General features: G+C 43.6%; 1 protein-coding gene across 1 annotated transcript in view; it reads right to left on the bottom strand.

Annotated features, from left to right (window-relative positions):
* PFAS (phosphoribosylformylglycinamidine synthase) overlaps positions 1-18,784 on the bottom strand; it is a 257,939-nt gene that overhangs the window by 108,468 nt on the left and 130,687 nt on the right. The window contains exons 11-12 of the mRNA XM_085618581.1: positions 11,461-11,589; positions 10,206-10,279 (exon numbers count right to left, since the gene is read on the bottom strand). Coding sequence (XP_085474707.1) covers positions 10,206-10,279; positions 11,461-11,589 — 203 coding nt within the window. The remainder of the gene's footprint in view (positions 1-10,205; positions 10,280-11,460; positions 11,590-18,784) is intronic.

Raw genomic sequence — 18,784 nt, 5'->3', positions numbered from 1 at the left:
TGTGTCGGCCTAGCGACACTCCAGCAACCCAAACGTATGCTTATAGCAACTAGAAGTGTCGTATAGTATAGATGTTTCTACAAGCGTGGAACTTGGTGGTGTGCCATTCCTTTAGAGTGGATGAAATCCCTAGAAGTGATCACTGGGGCTTAAAGGTGGTTTTCTGGTTGGGACCCACCCAGAGGCAAACTGTGATCCCTCTGGAAAACTATCCTGAAAACTACAACGACTCTCATTGTTGATGTGTATAGCACATATGGGTGAATATCAAGCTTGTAAAGTATTTCCACCAGAGGGGAAAGAGGGCGTAGATGTAGTTCAGCGGTACGGTAAGATAATCAAGGAAGTCATTAAGTTTTGATGTCAGAAATAGTCAAATGTAATGTTATCTGTAAAGGCTTAGATTGTTCATTGGTGAGTAAACATCCCTGGTTTGAGCTCCAATGGCAAGATTTAAATAGAAGGTTTCAGAATGTGAGGCACAAAAAGTGATGTCTGGTGGGCTTGGGGGAGAGCGGAGTATTTATGGCCAAAGTGTAGTACAAGGCATTTCTAAAGCAAAAGAAATCGGACTATTTTAAGGCAAATTGAGAAGAAATGGTATTGGCCCTAACTGCAAAGGATACAAACGATTTCGGAAACTTGTGCAGACGGACTGTAAGGTAGTCCAGGAACCAATAAGATGTACGCATCTGGAGGAGGTTTGGATGTCTCACCTAACCTGTTTAAATAGTTCTACTGATCATCTAAGCACGTCCCTGGGTTCACCCAGAGAAGAGCTTGCTAAATTTGCTAAGTGTAAATTCCTTCACTAAAATAATATTCACCCTTAAATTGATGAGAGCAGCCGGACCACATAACTAATTGGCACTTGAAATAAAATCTGATATTGATTGGTGGTCCCACTTTTCTTCAAGATGTTTATTTCAATAACCAATTTCAGATGTTCCCAGTTAGCTGGAAAATGTGGTTATTAAACCAATCCACAAGAAAAACGACCCAGCAGATACAAACAGTTGATGTTGGGGCTAAATTATACTCAAAGGATATTTTACAGCATATGAAGGAATGGATTGAGCACAATAACCTGATTCCGATCAAACAAGGTGGATTTAAACTTGGTCACTCTACGATTGGCCACTGCTGTAGCTTATGGGCTATGGGTCAGAAGGCAACGGAACCACTGGTACCTTATCTAGTTGCTTTGTGGATTTTCGTTTGGCTTTTGACTTAGTATATCAAAATGTTTTATGGTACAAATTGACTGCCATGGGCATCCCGGAATGTCTCTTGAGAATCACACAATGATAACCGGGCGTAGGTGGAACTAGATCTCTCGAGGCCCTTATCAAGGAAAATTGACTTGGAAAATGGGTTGAGACAGGGGAGCATGCTGGCCCTAAAGCCTATTTGTTATATATTGCTAACCTGCCAAACGTCCCCACAGAAGCCAAGGTTTCCCCCCAAAATGATGGGGGGGGACAATATATTGTGCTTTCTGAATGCTGATGGTCTCGTGATTTCACATCTTCTGACCAAACGCAGGTGAAGCACCAAAGCGAGCTGGAGTTCTTCAGAAAATACTGAACCTCTAGTGATTTGACCATCTATATGGATAAGGCAAAGATTCTTATGTTTGGCAAGAAATACAAACCTTATATGTGGAGTAAGGGGGGATAAGACTGTAAAAGTGGCAACCTCATATAGGTACTTAATGATAACATTTACTGAGAAATCGAACTGGGCATTATATTGTGAAATGGAAGGTGTCAAGGCCTTATCTATAAATTGGGGGCTAACCAAATTCAATCAAGTTTTTGGTGGTCCCTCGCTCTCCCCCGTGTTTACTGTATGTAGGGCAATAGTGTCCCCTCAGTCTTTGTATGGGACTGAAGTTTTATGTCTAAGCTCTGAATCAAAGTGGGATAAGTGTGATGGGAAATATTTAAAGAAACTGCTCGGGCTATCCACTGGAATAATGACCTCTGCTGTAAGAATAAAACCTAACCTGCAATTTCACTCTCTCTAAATATGGAAATCTTTGATGGAGAATGTGCTATGGGAAGATTTTTACGTCTATTCTTCTATCGTGGATGATATTTTATGTATTTCCAAATTGCATATACTGGGCAAGTACTTTTTATGGTTTTTTTACAGACTAAGGTCTAAATATACTGATTTGTTACTACTACTCGGACTGGAGCAAGGTTTGTGAAGATGTTACCAAAACACAGCCACCCCAATTACCAGGGCACTATTTCAGATCACAAAATAGTAAGGAGAGGATTTTTACTGACTATAGACATTTGTAGGCTGGTGCCCTTGACCAATGTAATAGTTTAGGAGCAAACAATAGAATGGCATTGTTTATAATCTCCATATTCTAGATTCCTGCAATGATACTGATGACGAGAGGCAACTACCTCGAAACACGTGTCCAGGGATGGCTAACGCAACACATACTGTTCTTTATACATCATGGCATAGGCGTACCCGCCGTCGCCACTACATCTACCACAGTCCTTTGGGGCAACTTGCTGGTGTGACGAGCAGTGTGCGACCAACCTTTGCTTAATTCATTACGGCTCCCTTGAGCCAACGGGCTGACGAGCCTTGGATCTGCACCTGCGCGCCATGAGAGGTACTTGACCTGTTTTAATTACATTTTGGCAGTCCACGCGGCACCCCTTTACACTGACCTGCTCCCTGCTGACGAGAGGCAACTACCTCGAAACACGTGTCCAGGGATGGCTAACGCAACACATACTGTTCTTTATACATCATGGCATAGGCGTACCCGCCGTCGCCACTACATCTACCACAGTCCTTTGGGGCAACTTGCTGGTGTGACGAGCAGTGTGCGACCAACCTTTGCTCAATGATACTGATGATGCATCAAAGTTTTAGGACCAATCAAAAGAAAGCGCCTACTGGTCTGACCTTCACAGTATCACAATCTTGTTTTTCCTCCATCCAAACACAGGATGTCTCTTAGGAACAAGTGTACATGCTGTCAAGGCTTTCGGTGATATCAGATAGGCTACTTGCTTCTCTATCCATTCAAACGTTAGTTTGGATAAAGTTGATGTTAATTGAGAAATGCACTAGAATAAGCTCAAGTATGTTTGACAATGTTATAAACTGTTGTATAGTCAAATGAATCGAAAATGTCTCTTATTTCCATCTGGTAAATATGGACTTTTGACAATGAATGTGTCTCAACCTGCACACCTTCAGTGATGTGAATAACAACGATGTTCTTGCTAATAAATGGAATGAAACAGTGCGTGCAGCTTCGTATGCAGGATCTGCCACTGTCCCCCAATATAATTATCACAAATTTGGGCACGGAGAACAATATGGACTTTTACCATGTGGTCTCGTTTTCAGAGTATCACTTGTATTCAAATCTGGTATTTAATGACAAAATGGCAGTCTTTCAAAAGAATCTCCAGATCACACCAACGCAAGATTCCACTGCAACCCACATAGCTAAGCTATGTTCTTCCCAGTCTCCTTCGTAATAGATCACTTGAAGAGGCTACCATCTAATGATGTAATTCATAAGGGTACAAATTGGGCTAGGAATAGGCATTACAACATGGATGCTCTACGGTAAGATCACCTTTTGCACACATTTTAACATTTAATTCCCTACAATGCCTTGACTGCCCTCGCTGTCATATATAGTGGGAGAATGTCTGGTAGCCAGGAAATGCATTGCTGAAAGATGATCATGGTTTCCAAGTCTACAAAGATTCTTTAGGTTTAGCTTGTCTTCACACAATTAAAGCGATAAAGTAATGTATTTATTGATTGTTCTTATTTCTGGTGTTGTCCACCCCGCTTCTAAAAAAACTGAATGCACAATGATGGTTTATGTCATGCTTTGTATATTCACTGGAAATCTTAGGAAAAGTAATTAAGTCAAAGTCAATTTGTTTGATCATGCACTGTGTAAGAATAGTAAAAAAGCTAATGTATTTTAAATCATCATTAAGCACAATTGAGAACTGTGCATTCACTTCGGAGTGTGTACCAAGAAAAAAGTAATACTGATGTTCAGTTACAGTGTTAGGATGTGAACTACTGCATTATTCTGCATTGCAAGTGTCAGTACGCAAATAATGTAGTCTTCCCATTTCTTCCCTGTGTCTGCTTTAGCACATGCTGCTTGGCCTTCTTTTCTCTACACTCGCTCGAATCTTCTGCTCTCTTTTGAGGGCCTTTGACTCTTCACCCGGGCACAGACATAGGGCTCATGATAAATCTGGCCTAGCACATGAGATGCCTACTTAAAAGCTTGCAATAAAAACAGTTGCAATAGAATGACTATTAGATATATTATATATAATATAATTATATAGTGTTCAAACAAGGACCACATATTTTATTCTCAAAAGAAGAAATTGCTGCAAAGAAAAGATACCTTAGAAGAATGCTACCTTACGGCTACTACAGTAGTCCGTATTGTGACCGTAATAAAAAACAAAAATCATACTTTATAATTCTAATGGTGCAAAGGGGTGCACACCTGTAAGAGATGCTTTGGTCAGTACATTTGCTGGCCAGTCATTTTACTCTATTGCCAGCCTGAACAGATGAATCCTCGAATTGGTATGATCTGGAGAATCTATTGAAGAGTAACTAATCCATCGATAAATACCAGATTTAAAGAAGAGTGATACTTTGTGAACAGAGCCCAAATGGGAAAAGGCAGAAAATGAAATTTGGTTCTATGCTTATAAGGCACTTCAAGCTTGGGATTCTCAGAAATGTCAATCGTCAAAAGATGGATAAGTATGAGGTACCACCCTTTTTAGATGAGCAGAGGCACTTGGTGAAAGCACCTCATTCAAACTGATTCTGAATTGCTGCACAATATTCCCATGCACCATCCTCTATCATAATGCAATATCAACCTAGCAGCCTTAGCAACACGGATGTTCAAAGATGTGGATATGTAGATTGGAAGCGCCAGGCATTCACTTCTGTTGCTCTGCTCAAATTTAAAAGGGTTATATTGAATGGCCTTTTACTCTTAATGGGTCGATGGTGCATTCCCTTCTCAAACTTTCCAGGAGGATTACTGTCACATCCTAACCCACTCTGGTGCTTTTCAATCCATTACAAAGCAGTTTACAATTTTTAAATCTCCCAACTTCTCATCCTACGGAGACAAAAGAAATCTACATCTCTAGAAAGATGGTCACCTTCTCATTTATTCTGTGCACTCCAGCAAAAGTGAGCATACATTTGCCAAAAGTGGTTTACTTGGATAGAGTTTTGATTACCACTTCAGGATGTGATGACTCGAGTCACAACTTAGCTTGTGGCAGAGACAAAAGAGTTTTATTTTCACAATTTCAACCCAGGCATTCATCCCTGCTTTTCCCTGCATATAATGTACTGCAATTAACAAGGAAACATTTAGTTGCCTAACAAATGTTTAACTGTAGAAGACACACTGATTATATGTTAATGCATTATGCCAGTTTCAAAATTCAAGTTTAAATCTACTTTTAGGTATAACAGTATTTTGGATGCCAATATTTCACTATAAATATGGCCGTGGCAATTTTGAAAGCCCCAAAAATGGTTTAGCTAGGAACGAGGCATTAAAAAGTGGATGAAAAAAAACAAAGGGCACTGTATGTTCATTACAAATAAACGGAAATATCAAGGATGTACATAGACCCAAAACACCCGCATATCTGGATTTCAGGCCTGAGCAAAATGTTTGGTGGAAACAGTACATTAGATCCCCTACGTAATGGAGTATCATATGAAAGTCACCCTTTTCCTTTAACACGTGGACTGTATTCAACAACGTCAACAGAAAGGGAGGGGATTCCTCGCTTTTCGAACATCACCGAACACCAGAGTGCATCCACAGAATTCTTCCAGCTATTATACTGAGAGCACCAGTGTATGACTTCATGTCCATACCAAACTGGCTGTGACAGAGCAGAGGCACATATAAGAAACATGGGCACTGATGGCACTTAGTAGTGATTTTCACCTTCAACACAGACTGGGAGCATGGAACAAATTGCCCGATACAGTGGGGTGATTCCTAACATGGGTCCTTTTTAGAATGCAAAGAGTCCACTCTACGAGGTGGGAGAGCAGCCAGAAATATGCTGCCAGATGGAGTATCCATGGGGCGTCAAAGAGCCGTAATTGAAGAGGGCAGCTTAGTTAGTAAGCTCTGCCTGTCTGACTTAATAAAGTTGCTTTCCCTGATATCAACGACCACTGGTGCATTTAATTGTGAGTGCACATCCTGTCTAAACAGAAAAAGAATGACCGCGCCACACTGCGGCCGTATTCAACAGCAAGACCAGAGCAAATTACTTGGATACGGCTTGTGTGGCCTATGCGGGGTGAGGTCTGAGCAGCAGCCTGTTTGAGGCTTGAGGACCGCTATCAGGCGGCAGGCCTTGGACTGCTGCTTGGAAGGGGCTGGAGCACTGATAACGACCCAAGCATTGCTGCACTGCAGGACAGGCAACAATAGCTGCCACGCTAGCGGCTGCAGAAGGCCTCATTTAAGATAGTTGCCCCTGGAGGCCTAGGAGCTGGTGCAGCCTTTGGGACTGTGCCCGCTCAGGGTGTAGTCTGTGACCTGGAATTTGGGTTACTGCATGAGGCCTGGAGAGAGCATCAAGACTACCCACCTAAGATGATGCGCCCTGAAGCGGCGATCTGTGGCACCTTAGTTGCCTGTGTGTCGTGACGGAGACATTGCAGTTGGGGGCCCAAGCCCTTGTACAGGTGAGAGCTTAGTTGAGTGGAGCGCCCCTGAAATGAAACTAGGTGCAAAAGCGTAGCCAGTTGCGACCTGGTAGTGCCATTTAATGGGCAGCCATGAGAGATCCGTGACCAAGATTATAGGAGGAATTACATCAGATGGTGCTTTCGACCGTGTTGTGCCTCAGGGCGATGACTGCTCGCATTCGGGACCGTCATGGATACGCAAGGTCTGCTCAGGGACTTAAGGTTACCTCATCCTGCTTCCACACACTTCCCATGCCCTGTAGAATCTTCAGATGGATCCCAACAAACATCAGAAAGATCATCACTCAGGCCTTCGTCACCAGCCGCCTTGACTACGGCAATGCCCTCTACGCCGGCATCTCCAGCCAGCTCCTCAGAAGACTCCAGACCAAGCAGAACGCTGCAGCCAGACTCATCCTGGACCTCCCCGAACGAACTCTGTAGGAAGCTGGCTCTGTATATGGTATGCCCAGAGATCACCCAAAAGTGTACAGGGCTTCATGTAAACCCAAAGGTGCTCTATTAGTGGTAGTGTGGGTGAGCAGCCTTAGGCCTAACCGAGGAGTGTAAGACATTTATTGCACAACATTAACCCATAGGGGACACATGACTTAAAACAAAACTTGAACAAAGCGTGTTTTTATAAAATTGGTGTCGATCTCATTTTTAAGATCAAGATCTTCGCAAAAAGGTAATAAAGTTTTCCAGGAAAAATACTTTAGTCTTTCAAAAGTTGAAACTTAGTGCAATTTTTGAACAGTTGAGTGTTATCCTATGGAGGAAAACAATAATGTGGTTATACAGGTAAGTACTGAACTTACAGTTCTAGTCTTCGAGACCAAAGGTCAGCAAGGGTCAGGTAAGTACCAAAACTGCACCATCAGCGGCACAGGCATGGTTGGGTGAAGAGGCCAAAATCTGAGTTCAGCCCAATGCATTTCAATAGAGACTGGAGGTGCTCGAAGCCACACCGCTTGCAGGTAGGTAAATCGGTTGAAGAGACCAGGTTTTTGGGGTCAGAGCAAGCACAAGGGGAGGGGGGGGGGGTCACAAAGACGCACCAAACATACTCCACCAGCAGGCACAAGGGCGTCCAGGTGGAGGGTGCAAATTCTGCGTCAGCCCCTGATGCTTTTCAATGGAGAACTTGCTTCAGACAAAGAGGCTGCAGGCAGCGAACCAGAGGTTTCAGTAGTTGGACCAACGACAGCAGAGATAAGCAGCGGTGTAGAGGGTCGTAGGGGCACCGTTGACTCAGCTCACCAAGGCCCAGGGGGGCTTCAATGTAGAGGTGCCTTTAGACGTTGGAGACTTCTTACCGCAGCCGGTCGCGGTCAGGGGAAATCTCAGGATTCAGGCGTCATCGTGGAGTCCAGGAGTGGTCAGCCAATGATGGACCGGAGGTCAGGATCGCTGGGGAACCTGTTCTGGGTCAGTGGTCCACCTGGACACTGGCTAGAGGGATCGGGTACTGAGTGGGCAGGACTTGCGGATTCGGAGTCCTTTGTGTAAGTTCCTTGGGATAGAGCTGCGGTCCTCTGGAGTCTCTGGTCTTTTTCAAAGGGCAGACAGTCATCCTCGGGTTCTGGAAGTCGCTGGCTGCAGGACAGGCGTTATCTTCTTTGCACAGTCTTTGAAGCTGGAGGCAGGCCGGTAGGGCTAAGGTCAAGTCTGTGGTCCTCTTCAGGCTTCGCAGCACGGAGTCTTCTTCGTCAGTCTTCTTAGGTCGGCAGGGAACTAGTTTCCAGGTTCAGGGAGTCATCTAAATACCAAATTTAGAGGCGTTTTAGGGGAGTAGCAGTACAGGCCAATGGGCACCTTACCTTGAGTGACGACACCCTCATTTACGCCACCTTCATGTTGGAAAGGGTATTCCTCATCTTCAAGATGGCGGGGACTTAAAGATGTGCTTCACGTAGCCCCCCCACCTAGGGGTAGAGTTGACAGAGGTGGGCACACCTCCTATTCTTCTACGTTTTTTCATCCAAAGTGGGGGTGTAAACCGGTGGCTGCCATCTGCTACTAGCAGCAGAGACTGGGGGGTCACATTACAAAGGTGGCAGTCCTTTGAAGCTTCCCTCTTGGGCACTGTGCCCATCCTGGATGTTCATTTTTTCTGGTCCTAGAGAGCAGAGTTTCTCGACTCAGGGGCCAGAAACATGTCTGGTAGTGGCAGGCTACCTACAGCTAGTCTATGACCACATCAGGGTTGGTAGGTTTTCATGGGACACCTCTGAGGTGCCCTCTGGGTACAACCTACAATAAATTACCACAGTGGCATCAGTAAGGATTTATTGCGAGTAGTTTGGTACCAAACGCACCTGTGTTCAGTGAAGCAATCCTGGTGCTGTGGAACTTGAGTTACTGAGCTTCCAATCCATGTACTCTCTATGGCTTCCATGGCACTACAACATTAAGGAATAATGTAGAGGCATATCTGCTCATGAAGATATGCCCACACTTGTGATATAGTGCACCCTGACTTAGTGCTGGTAAGGCCTACTAGAGGGGTGACATCTATATTTTAGGCAGTGTTAGTTGGCATGGCACACAGGCAGTGTGCCTTGTCGACTTTGTCATTTTGTCTGCACCAGGACATGCATGCTACAGTTGCAGTCTGCATGGCCTAGGTGAGGAGTCCCTAGGGAACGCTCTTCAGTCCCAATGCCCTAGGTAGCCACGTACCATTTACTAGGGGCTTAGAGGGGGCCTTAAGGGCCAGTTGTGGAATAGTTTTTAGGGAAGATGTACTGGTAAAGGGACCTGGTAGGCAGGGATCCAGTGCACTACAAGCAAAACCACATCAATTTCCAGGAACAATGTGGGGGCTAAACATGTAAAAGAGGCACTTTCTCTGAGAGACCTCCACTTGCTTCCCATCCAGAAGAGATACCAGTTGAAGATCCTCAAACATGCCTACAAAGCCATCCTCAAACGAGGACCTGCCAACATCAACCATCTACTGAACTTCTACAAAACCTCTAGACACCTCTGCTCCTCTTCACTCACCCTCGCACCCTCCACATCTGCTGCAGCAGTGGAAGATCTTTGCTGCCAAGACCTTGAAACACCTTCCCCTACAGCCCCCTCGCTGGCAGAATTCAGAAAGAGGCTCAAGACCTGGTTCCTTGACGGAAACCCAGCCCCAAACCTAATTGATACACTGACTAGTAGAATGGACGTTTTCAGGAATGCAATATTAAGGCTCGACCAGATGATAACTAGGGTCTCTGATGTGGAGGACTTACAGTATCAAACCATGAGGACCTAGAGGAATGCTCTCACCGAAATAATATTTGTATAATGACTGTGGCGAAAAGTAAACATGTTACAAATGTGGGGCTGTTTGTGGAATGGTTGCTGGAATCCTTATTAGGTCTCCTCCATACCATAATTAGCTGTGCAAAATCTTTTACACTATTCACCTGTATTGAGGAGGCTGCTCCTCCCCCAACTCCAATCCTGTATACAGGTCCTCCAACTTTCACTACCGCCATTCCTAAAAGATACAAGAGAAAGGGCAAATCAAATATGTGAACACTATGGCAGAATCTATGAACCACACACAGATGGCCTAAGAAGCACAGCAGGTGGGAAAGCAAAGTACCCTCCTAACATTTTACCCACCCAGGAACTAATCTGTAGTGACAGTTTACTCTAGATATTAGCAGTAACCACGGGAAAGTTCTTGCTGGTTTTCCAGCTCTGAACATACATTTGAAATGCCACAGATGTTTCCAGCAGAATGCTTCAGTGTCCGTAAGTACGGTCTCTATTCCAAAATTATATCGGAAAGCTATGCAAGACACTATTCTGTGACCAGCAAAGGTCTTCAAAGCCTAAATGTCTATAAGTAGGATTCTCATCAAAATATGAAAAGTTCTATATTTAGAGCCTTAATCTAATCAAGATGGTGAAAGGTGACTTCGACTAAACTTCCAAACTGTAAAGTAGAAAGCCACCATTTTCTATCCATCTGGCATACGAGGGCTTTTCAGATGGTGGTACCATTTGGTTACAGTGTGCTCTTGTTCATAATACAAAGTTTGAACGGTGTTTAACAGTGTGATTAAACATATTTCGTTCCTATTATTTTCCATTAATCAATAGTGTAATGCTGGGGTCTGTGCTCCTGTGCAGCACTGTCTTAATATATGGACAGTCTAGCAATCCTTATGTAAATCAGTGTAAAAGATCCCTTAACACTGAAAAACACTGAGCATCATATGGCATGTTCATACAAGCAGGAGGTTACAGCTTACTGCATCTTCCGATCATGTAACATATTACAAGGATCATCAGTGTTTCCCAATACCAGAGTCACAGGTGTAAAGGTGTTTGCAAGCTCTGCAGACTGACATGCCAAGAACGGATTACCTTATCCAGTCACAGTAAAGTGTACTCACCCCATTATTAGAACCTGCACCTCTAGGCAGATTCCCTCATATTAATGTTAGCGTTTTCTAGATAACTACATCATGTGAATATTTCTGGTCACTGTAGTAGCAGTGTCTTGCCAAAGCCATGACTTAAAGATGAGGCTCTATTACAGTGTTGTGTAATTATCTGCACTAGAAAGTAAGACCGATTTCCCGTACATGCCATCACCTATGACAGGAGCATACTACAAGCCAGGCCAATACTTCTCGATTCAGATCTACATAGACGACCTTAGCTTACCTGGCTCTGGTTGCTCTTTCTTAATGTGAATGGCTTCCATGGATCCAATGCCACCACTGAACATAATGGGCTTAATCCACTCCCGCCTCTCTCCGCTTGGCAGACACATCCCGAAGGAACGGGCAAACCCTGCAAGGGAACATGCAGCAAAGTCAATGGTTTCTGTGCCTAACCCCAGGGCAGGAGCATTCCTAGAGCTCCAAGACCAATACACGCACACAATCCAGAGTAATGAAAACATTTGGTCTTCTGACATTCTCACCCATCAGCACAAGTATTAAGTACTCATTCAGACCATTCACACATCACTAAGTCCAGGACGAACCACTGTTATCACTAAACTACTACATATCCAGAGTCTCATCTAATGGACTCACCCACAACCAAACTACCTACATCCTGAATACAATCCCTACCCATCAGTACAAGCACCTTCCCTTAGATCTCATTAACAAGCAAGGGCTAGCCAGTATTGTGACACATTATTAATCACACAATCCTCTTTGTTAATGGGTGTCTACCCAAGCGATTATTTCCCCCAATCGTACATTTTACATATACACCTTTAGTCCAGTTAGAAACAAACTGAATATTGGAAACATGACTTGCATTGGTGAAATTCAAATTATGATGACATTTTAAAATGATCAATATACCAGTGCAAGAGATCTATTCGGTTTTACTGCTGCTAAATATGAAATGAATATGTTTTTTTTAGGTCCTGCTCAATTAAGAGAAGTAAATCCTAGCATGTTGTGGATAAGCTGATCAGCTCTACCCTATCTCCTTTTGTTACCTGCTTTATATTCCACTCTACCACCACCTGTAGAGGACCTAACAATCTGTAAGTCTCCTGGACACTGTGTTCATTGTTAGAAACTAGGCTCAACGCAGTTGAAAGGTTCACACAATGTGTACGAGCGCCCATTGCAGAGGATGGTTAGTGCCAGCTTTATCCCAGGCTACAGAGTTAGACTGTAAGACCTTTTTACCTACACCCATTTAGGGATTGAGCCAATTAGCCCTCAAGGTATGAAATCAGCAGTGTGCCATGAAACTGGGTCCTTGACTTCACATTTTTTTACATTAAGTTTGGTTTCTCCCCTTTGAATAAAGATGCAGGTACGAAAAAATTAAGTCTTTGTTAGTCAGCATGAGTGTGTACTTAGTCATTCCTTCAATTGTAGAGAAATAACACATCATGGTGTCTGTAATGCATCCATGACTAATCTTGTGTGTTATTTGAAAGATGTTCCTGTACCATTGATAAATTCTGAATTTTTATTACTTCTCAATGGCAGCTCCTTAATTTTAAATTATCAGAGTTGCTGCGAGAGGAAACCAGGTATACCTTATATAATCATTGTTTCCAAGGTTGTGACTTGCTGTACTAACATCTTCTATCCCCCCCACACATTCTATTGGGAAAGTTACTTTGTTGCTGAATGCCTTCTTTCAAATCGGTTGAGCAGACCGAAAGCCTTATTTATTCAAAAGGACGTTGCTTTAGCATCTACCTGGGAAACTTTTGATCACTAAGTAGCTCATTTCTTGGCTGAGGTACAATCAATGTTACCCCCTCAATTTCCACAGCATTTCGGTGAGCTGATACACTATTTTTAATGCTTTTAACACCACTGGAGCGACACGCTTTTTTTTTTTTTTTAGTGATTGGGTCTGGATTTGTTTCTACATTTCAGACTGTGCTTGGAGTTATCAAGTCTTTTATACATTCTTTGTTTCCAGCCTTTTGGGAAGCATTCAGATTGTGCTATTCCTAATGGTTGCTATTCTGGTCCTATTTTTGTTGTTCTGCGATGGATGTCCCACAACATGGCGTTATGCCACTGGAACTGCCACATATCCTCCTGTGTCGTGAACGCACAATATAGTATTTTGGAGAGTCGTTATTGGAACTGAATGAGAAATGTTTTCTGCCCTTTTAGCCTGTGTGGTGTTGGGGTGTGCAGCCTGTGTTTTACTGTCTATGGTGCTCTTTCGAGTGTGCTATTGACTTGGGCCTTGCTATGAAATTGTCCCAGACTCCAGACTTGAATCAGCTTGTGCGACCTTTGCAGTTGCATCAGTTGTGTTGTCCTGAGATTATGCTCCCTTTGCTGCAAGATGCCTATTACGAGCTGCCTTTGCTGGATGCTCCTTTGACTTCTGGTACCTTTTCGGAGGCAGCACTCGTGCCACTATTCACTCTGACATCTGTTGAAAGAGCTGAAAATAACTCTCTGTGTCCCTTGGATCTTGTTCTTCAGGCCTCTGTTGGTGTGTTGTTTCCAGATGCAGGTTTAATCTTGGACCACAACAACATTTTGGATATGGATGTGAAGGACATGGTGGATATGCCACATTTCAATTTGGATGCCTCCTAGGCACTTTAATTGGCTTTTTGATTGTATGAAATTCTTTTCTCCATCTTTTATTAGTTTGTGTGGCTTTTTAATTTGGCATTTTTAATGGCTTCTAACATTTGCTTATTTTTATTTGAGTCATCTTTTTCCGACCAAGGAAGGGTGTTATGTGGCTTACATTTAGTCTCAATTTGAGCTTTTCCTTGTAACTTACCATTGTTTTCTAATGGTGGTTTGCACATTTTCTTCATTGCGAGAATGTGCTGTGCACACATTTATTCCAGATAAACATTATCGCTCTGTAGTCTGCACATTTAGTTCCAGGGTCACACAACTCATACCATGATACATGGTTGTATTTTATGTGCTTGTAGAAGACGACTCTTCTGCTTCATTCAAATAAAAAAATTATGCACCTCTGGCACAGTGTGATAAGCCTGACATTCTATTATAAAACAGCGTCACTTTCTGAAGTCAGTGAGAGAATCAATTTCCACCGGGGTCATCATGGAATGCAAGTGAGCTGTGACTGAGATGCAGTTCCGCTGTCCTCGATCTTCATCCTGAGAAGGAAGATAGCTATGGGAGAAGTGTGCAGGAGTGCCTTTGTTAATGCACTAAGGCCGGCTTCCGGAGACAGTACCGAGGTATGGGGTTAGGGCAATATATATGAGATATTATGAAGTTTGGTTGTTCTAAATACACAGTCCTGCTAGACTCCTAGGAACCTTATACCATGAAGTAGGTAGGGATGCATATGCTATTGTGTCTGAAATTATTGACAATGGCATAGAAATTATGTAAATTAGCACACCATACTCCCTTGTAGTAAGGTAAATCTCCTGGCACTGGTTGTGTGGGTTATGTGACATATTGTCACAGTCCAAAGTCTGCTCAGTCTCTCAATCCACATATGCATACATTTCCTAAGCTCTTTTCTGTTCGAGCTGTGTTATGGCTCTCTTCCAGCATGGCCTTTACTCATTTATGTAGGCATACTGGCATTATGCAGCAATGGAGAACCAAAATGAAGCATCAGGGTTGACTAAATAATACACGAGAAGAGGAAAAATATGCAGTAAACCCGGCGGCTACAGAATCACATAATTCCAAAAGTATGGAAAGGTTGAGCAAGGTGTTCGAAGGGCATGCTAATGACCTCTTTCAGAAGTTCAAGGAACAAATATCCAGAGGGGGGGATCTTCAAAATGACATCAGGCTTTCATCTACTTGATCACAAATGAGGCACTCCGTGCCATCAACTGTTTATTTCTTTGAAATTCATGCGTGGAAGGGAGGACAATAAAATTAGTCAAGGTAGTGAGAAGATGCTTAACATCAGGGACAATTTTAAATAAAATGTTCAGAGTTGCATAGCTCCAACAAGGGTGTTACATTGGAGTTGCTGTAATCGGGGCTGGATAATTAATTGCCAATTGAGAAGGTTTCCTTAATTACGTTGCACGCCTTGTCTATGCAGTTTTTATAAAATGCTTTGATGGCAACTGTATGTTTTGCACCGCACATGCTCATTTTATTTTTCAAGCCCCTTTGAAACTCTCAAGGTCCAACTACGGATGGTCTAGGTCTCCTTCCCTGACAAATTTTAAGAGCTGATCAAATGTTAGCTGCTCTAGTCAGCCAATCACAATACTTAATTACAACTTTAATGCAATCTTAATCCTTTCTTCTAGTTCCTCCGTTAGAGGCTCCAGGCTGACTACCCACAGCGAACTAGTCCTGCATGTGGTGGTGCATGCGTTGTTTCGTGGTATGTGACAATACAGACAGCAAAAATACTGACATGCAACAATATTACATCCACATTATCTATTGCCGTTGTGTCATCAAAGCATATATAGATTTACTACTCCTAACACCACATCTACTAACCGTAAAGATTTAGCAAAAGTCGATAATGTCAAATTGTTGAAAGCTGTTATTTCAACCACAATATTGAGACTACCGACCACTGTTTCCTCCTTTAATCTACCTCCTTGTTCATTCTTTTTGTATATTCTGTTCTCCTTCAGCGCTTTGAGGCAGTTTTTTGGTGGAATAAAGTGCAATAGGAAAGGTAATCTGCTTGCCTATCTAACATCCTAATGTACATTTGTAAGGGTCTATCAGGAAATGGAGCCCTCTGTTAATTGAAATAGGATCATGCGCCCATGCTATCCAATGTTCCCTCCAGTAGATGTGTCACCAACTGATTGGAAGGGAGCTTTGGCAGTCTTGCTGATGTAATTTGAATTTGTTTGAACAGACTTGTGTATCAATGTAAATAATTAAGGTGGTGGTAAGAACTGTTTCAATGAAAATAAGTCTGCTTTCAAAAATGTAATATAAATATGTTGGTAATTAGGTTTCAGAAGATCAGTAACTCAGTCTTGTGCAAACAAAAGACGGTTGTATTTTTTTTTCACTTTCAGGCTATGATGATGAAACTACTCAAAGTGCAGAAAATGTTGCACTGATATTCCATTTTCACCCATGCTCACCTCCACTTTAGGACATATGTCCAATAGAATAGAAAACCAGGGATCTACTGACATTTCTCACATCCTCAAAAAAAAAGATGATTTTACGTGGCCGCCAAAAAGACTTGCAAAAGAGTTTACTATTAGGTGTACATGTTACATGCAATTAACCTTGTGACAGGGCGCACGCCCAGCTCAATTTAGTCAACTCATCATCATGAGTCTCGGGCACATTACCTTAAGTAAAAAACAGCATCTTCCGGGGTGTATTGCAGTTATAAGTGCCACAAGAAACTGGAAGCTTGAACTGTGGCCTTCTGCAGCATCTAGTCTTCGGTTGTATGTAAACAAATGACATGACCGTGTGGCTGCCCCGCTGAAGCAAAATGTCACTGAAAGGGGGTGTCAGGACGAGTGTCTGATTCTGGAGTCTGCCAATGCAAGCTGGCAAAATTAATATGAACTAGTGAGAGATAATACCATCGGATTGTGATTACGCTATATAACAAGCATTGATAAAGCCAATAGGTCTCGGCTACGCAGAATTTTGGTATTGCCAATGCCTTTTATCCATGTTGAACAACAGCGAGGCTGTGCAGCATGGCTAAAATTGAAGTTATCAAAAAAGCTCAATGATGCGGCCAGTGCTGGTGCTGCTTCATAGCGCTTTCTATTTTCAGGTGGAACAGCAGGACGGGCAAGCAAGACTGGACGGTGAGAAGGGGTGGGGTATGGGCAAGCAAGACAATATCTTCACTTCCTTTGCCAGTTTTTTTACAAAGCTCCTGCACCTCTCTTTTGATCCAACATTAGAATTTCAAATGTCCCACATAGTTAAACATTGCACTTCTTTGAGTTCGAACAAGCCCCGATCGATCCTGGTGTGTTTTTGCAACACTGTAAGGCCAGTTAGGTCATCACCACAGTGCATGAATGTCAAAAAATATAAATCTTGAGATGCTCAAACGTCTGCCCATTATCTCTCCGGCTCCTATCCTCCAAGTCATTCAATTTTTGCTATATGTTCCAGATTTCCAGGCATCAATCCTGGACACATTTAGCTGAGACTTTAAATCCCACATCCCGGAGTCAGTGGCATCCATCTGTATGTGGCAGGTGGCAATATCCGTTTACAGAGAGTGGACTTCAACAGTGATGTTGAAGACCATGGAATTGGCCTCCATGATTTCAGCCAATTCCTTCATCAGTCTCCATTGCTTTGGGATGCATCTGAGCTGTCTCCGCCATGTTCACAGACTGAGAGGCCGCAGGTTTGGGCTTTGCAACTACCTCCGAAAACAGTAACTAATGAGCTGCCTTTGGTTTTCGGCACCCAGTGTCGCAAGTAACAAACAATGAAGAGTTCTAGTAAGAGGGACGCAGGCCTCACAAGCTGACCCCCTCACTTCAGGTCGAGGATATTCCACGGACGAGTAGGCAGAGTGTCTTAAACACTGAATCTAGGAGAGAGAGCCTCCCCAGAAGATGATGGCTGGTCAGGAGTTCCAGTGAGGCATACCTCGGCACATCCAGGAGTGCCTACACCTTGCCAAAGTGTATGTAAGTAGGTGTGGGGGTATCACCTTACAATCCAGTATGGCCTCAAATGTTGTCAGGGTTCCATCAGGCACCACGCTGTAGTCCAGCCCTAGAGCAGACCGAGATCCCACCAGGAAGGAGATACATTGCTACCATGCCCCACCTCAGGGTAATCAGTAGCAGGCCGTGACAAGACAGAGGCCGGCGCATTTACGGCTGATGGCGCAGTGAAGCAATCAAGGCCGTGGCTTCAGCTTCTATACCTCACCTGGCTGTGCCACATCAGTAAGGGCCACCAGAGCTACTGATGCGAGGTAGGCAGTCAGTGGCCCTTATCTGCGCTCATAGCTTTATGTCTGTGCCTCCAAGTGGAGACCGTGGAGCAATTAACTCCCTCTTCCTTTTTCACAGGAAGCTGGTGGACTCCATAAAGAAGTGTGACTACAGACGGGTTAAGGCATGCAGCTAGTGAATCCAGCAAGATAGCGAAGAGAAAAGGCAGCGGAGGATCGCTGAGGCCCGAGTGCCGTGCGCCCTTGAGTTCTGGGTAGAGCCTGGTGGTGAAAGCGGGCATGCTACTCACCAGTACCACCAGGCTCGCCTACTGACTATTAAGCAGAATGCAGCATGCGCACGCCAGCTGCAGACACAGAATTTGGCTTGCGCTGGGGAAAGTTGATTCCGTTGCTCCAGCCCACAGTTGCTGATGTGGATGCTGACAAGGACAGAGCGGTGGAACAGCGGGGCAGGCAGTTAGAATTACCGGAGCCATGTTGTCGGCATAGGGAGCTGGAAAGGCCAGGCAGGTACTTAGCATACGGAATGCTAACGGATTGCTTTATGGAGGGCGCCTTAGCTCAGCGGAGCAAGGCATAGTAGTGCACAACACTTTAATAGTTTACTGCATCTGGCACTGTTACTTAAACTCATAAATCTGCTCCT

Source organism: Triturus cristatus, chromosome 7, assembly GCF_964204655.1.
Source record: "Triturus cristatus chromosome 7, aTriCri1.1, whole genome shotgun sequence".
Taxonomy (NCBI): domain Eukaryota; kingdom Metazoa; phylum Chordata; class Amphibia; order Caudata; family Salamandridae; genus Triturus; species Triturus cristatus.
This window is presented reverse-complemented; position numbering and strand designations above follow the sequence as displayed.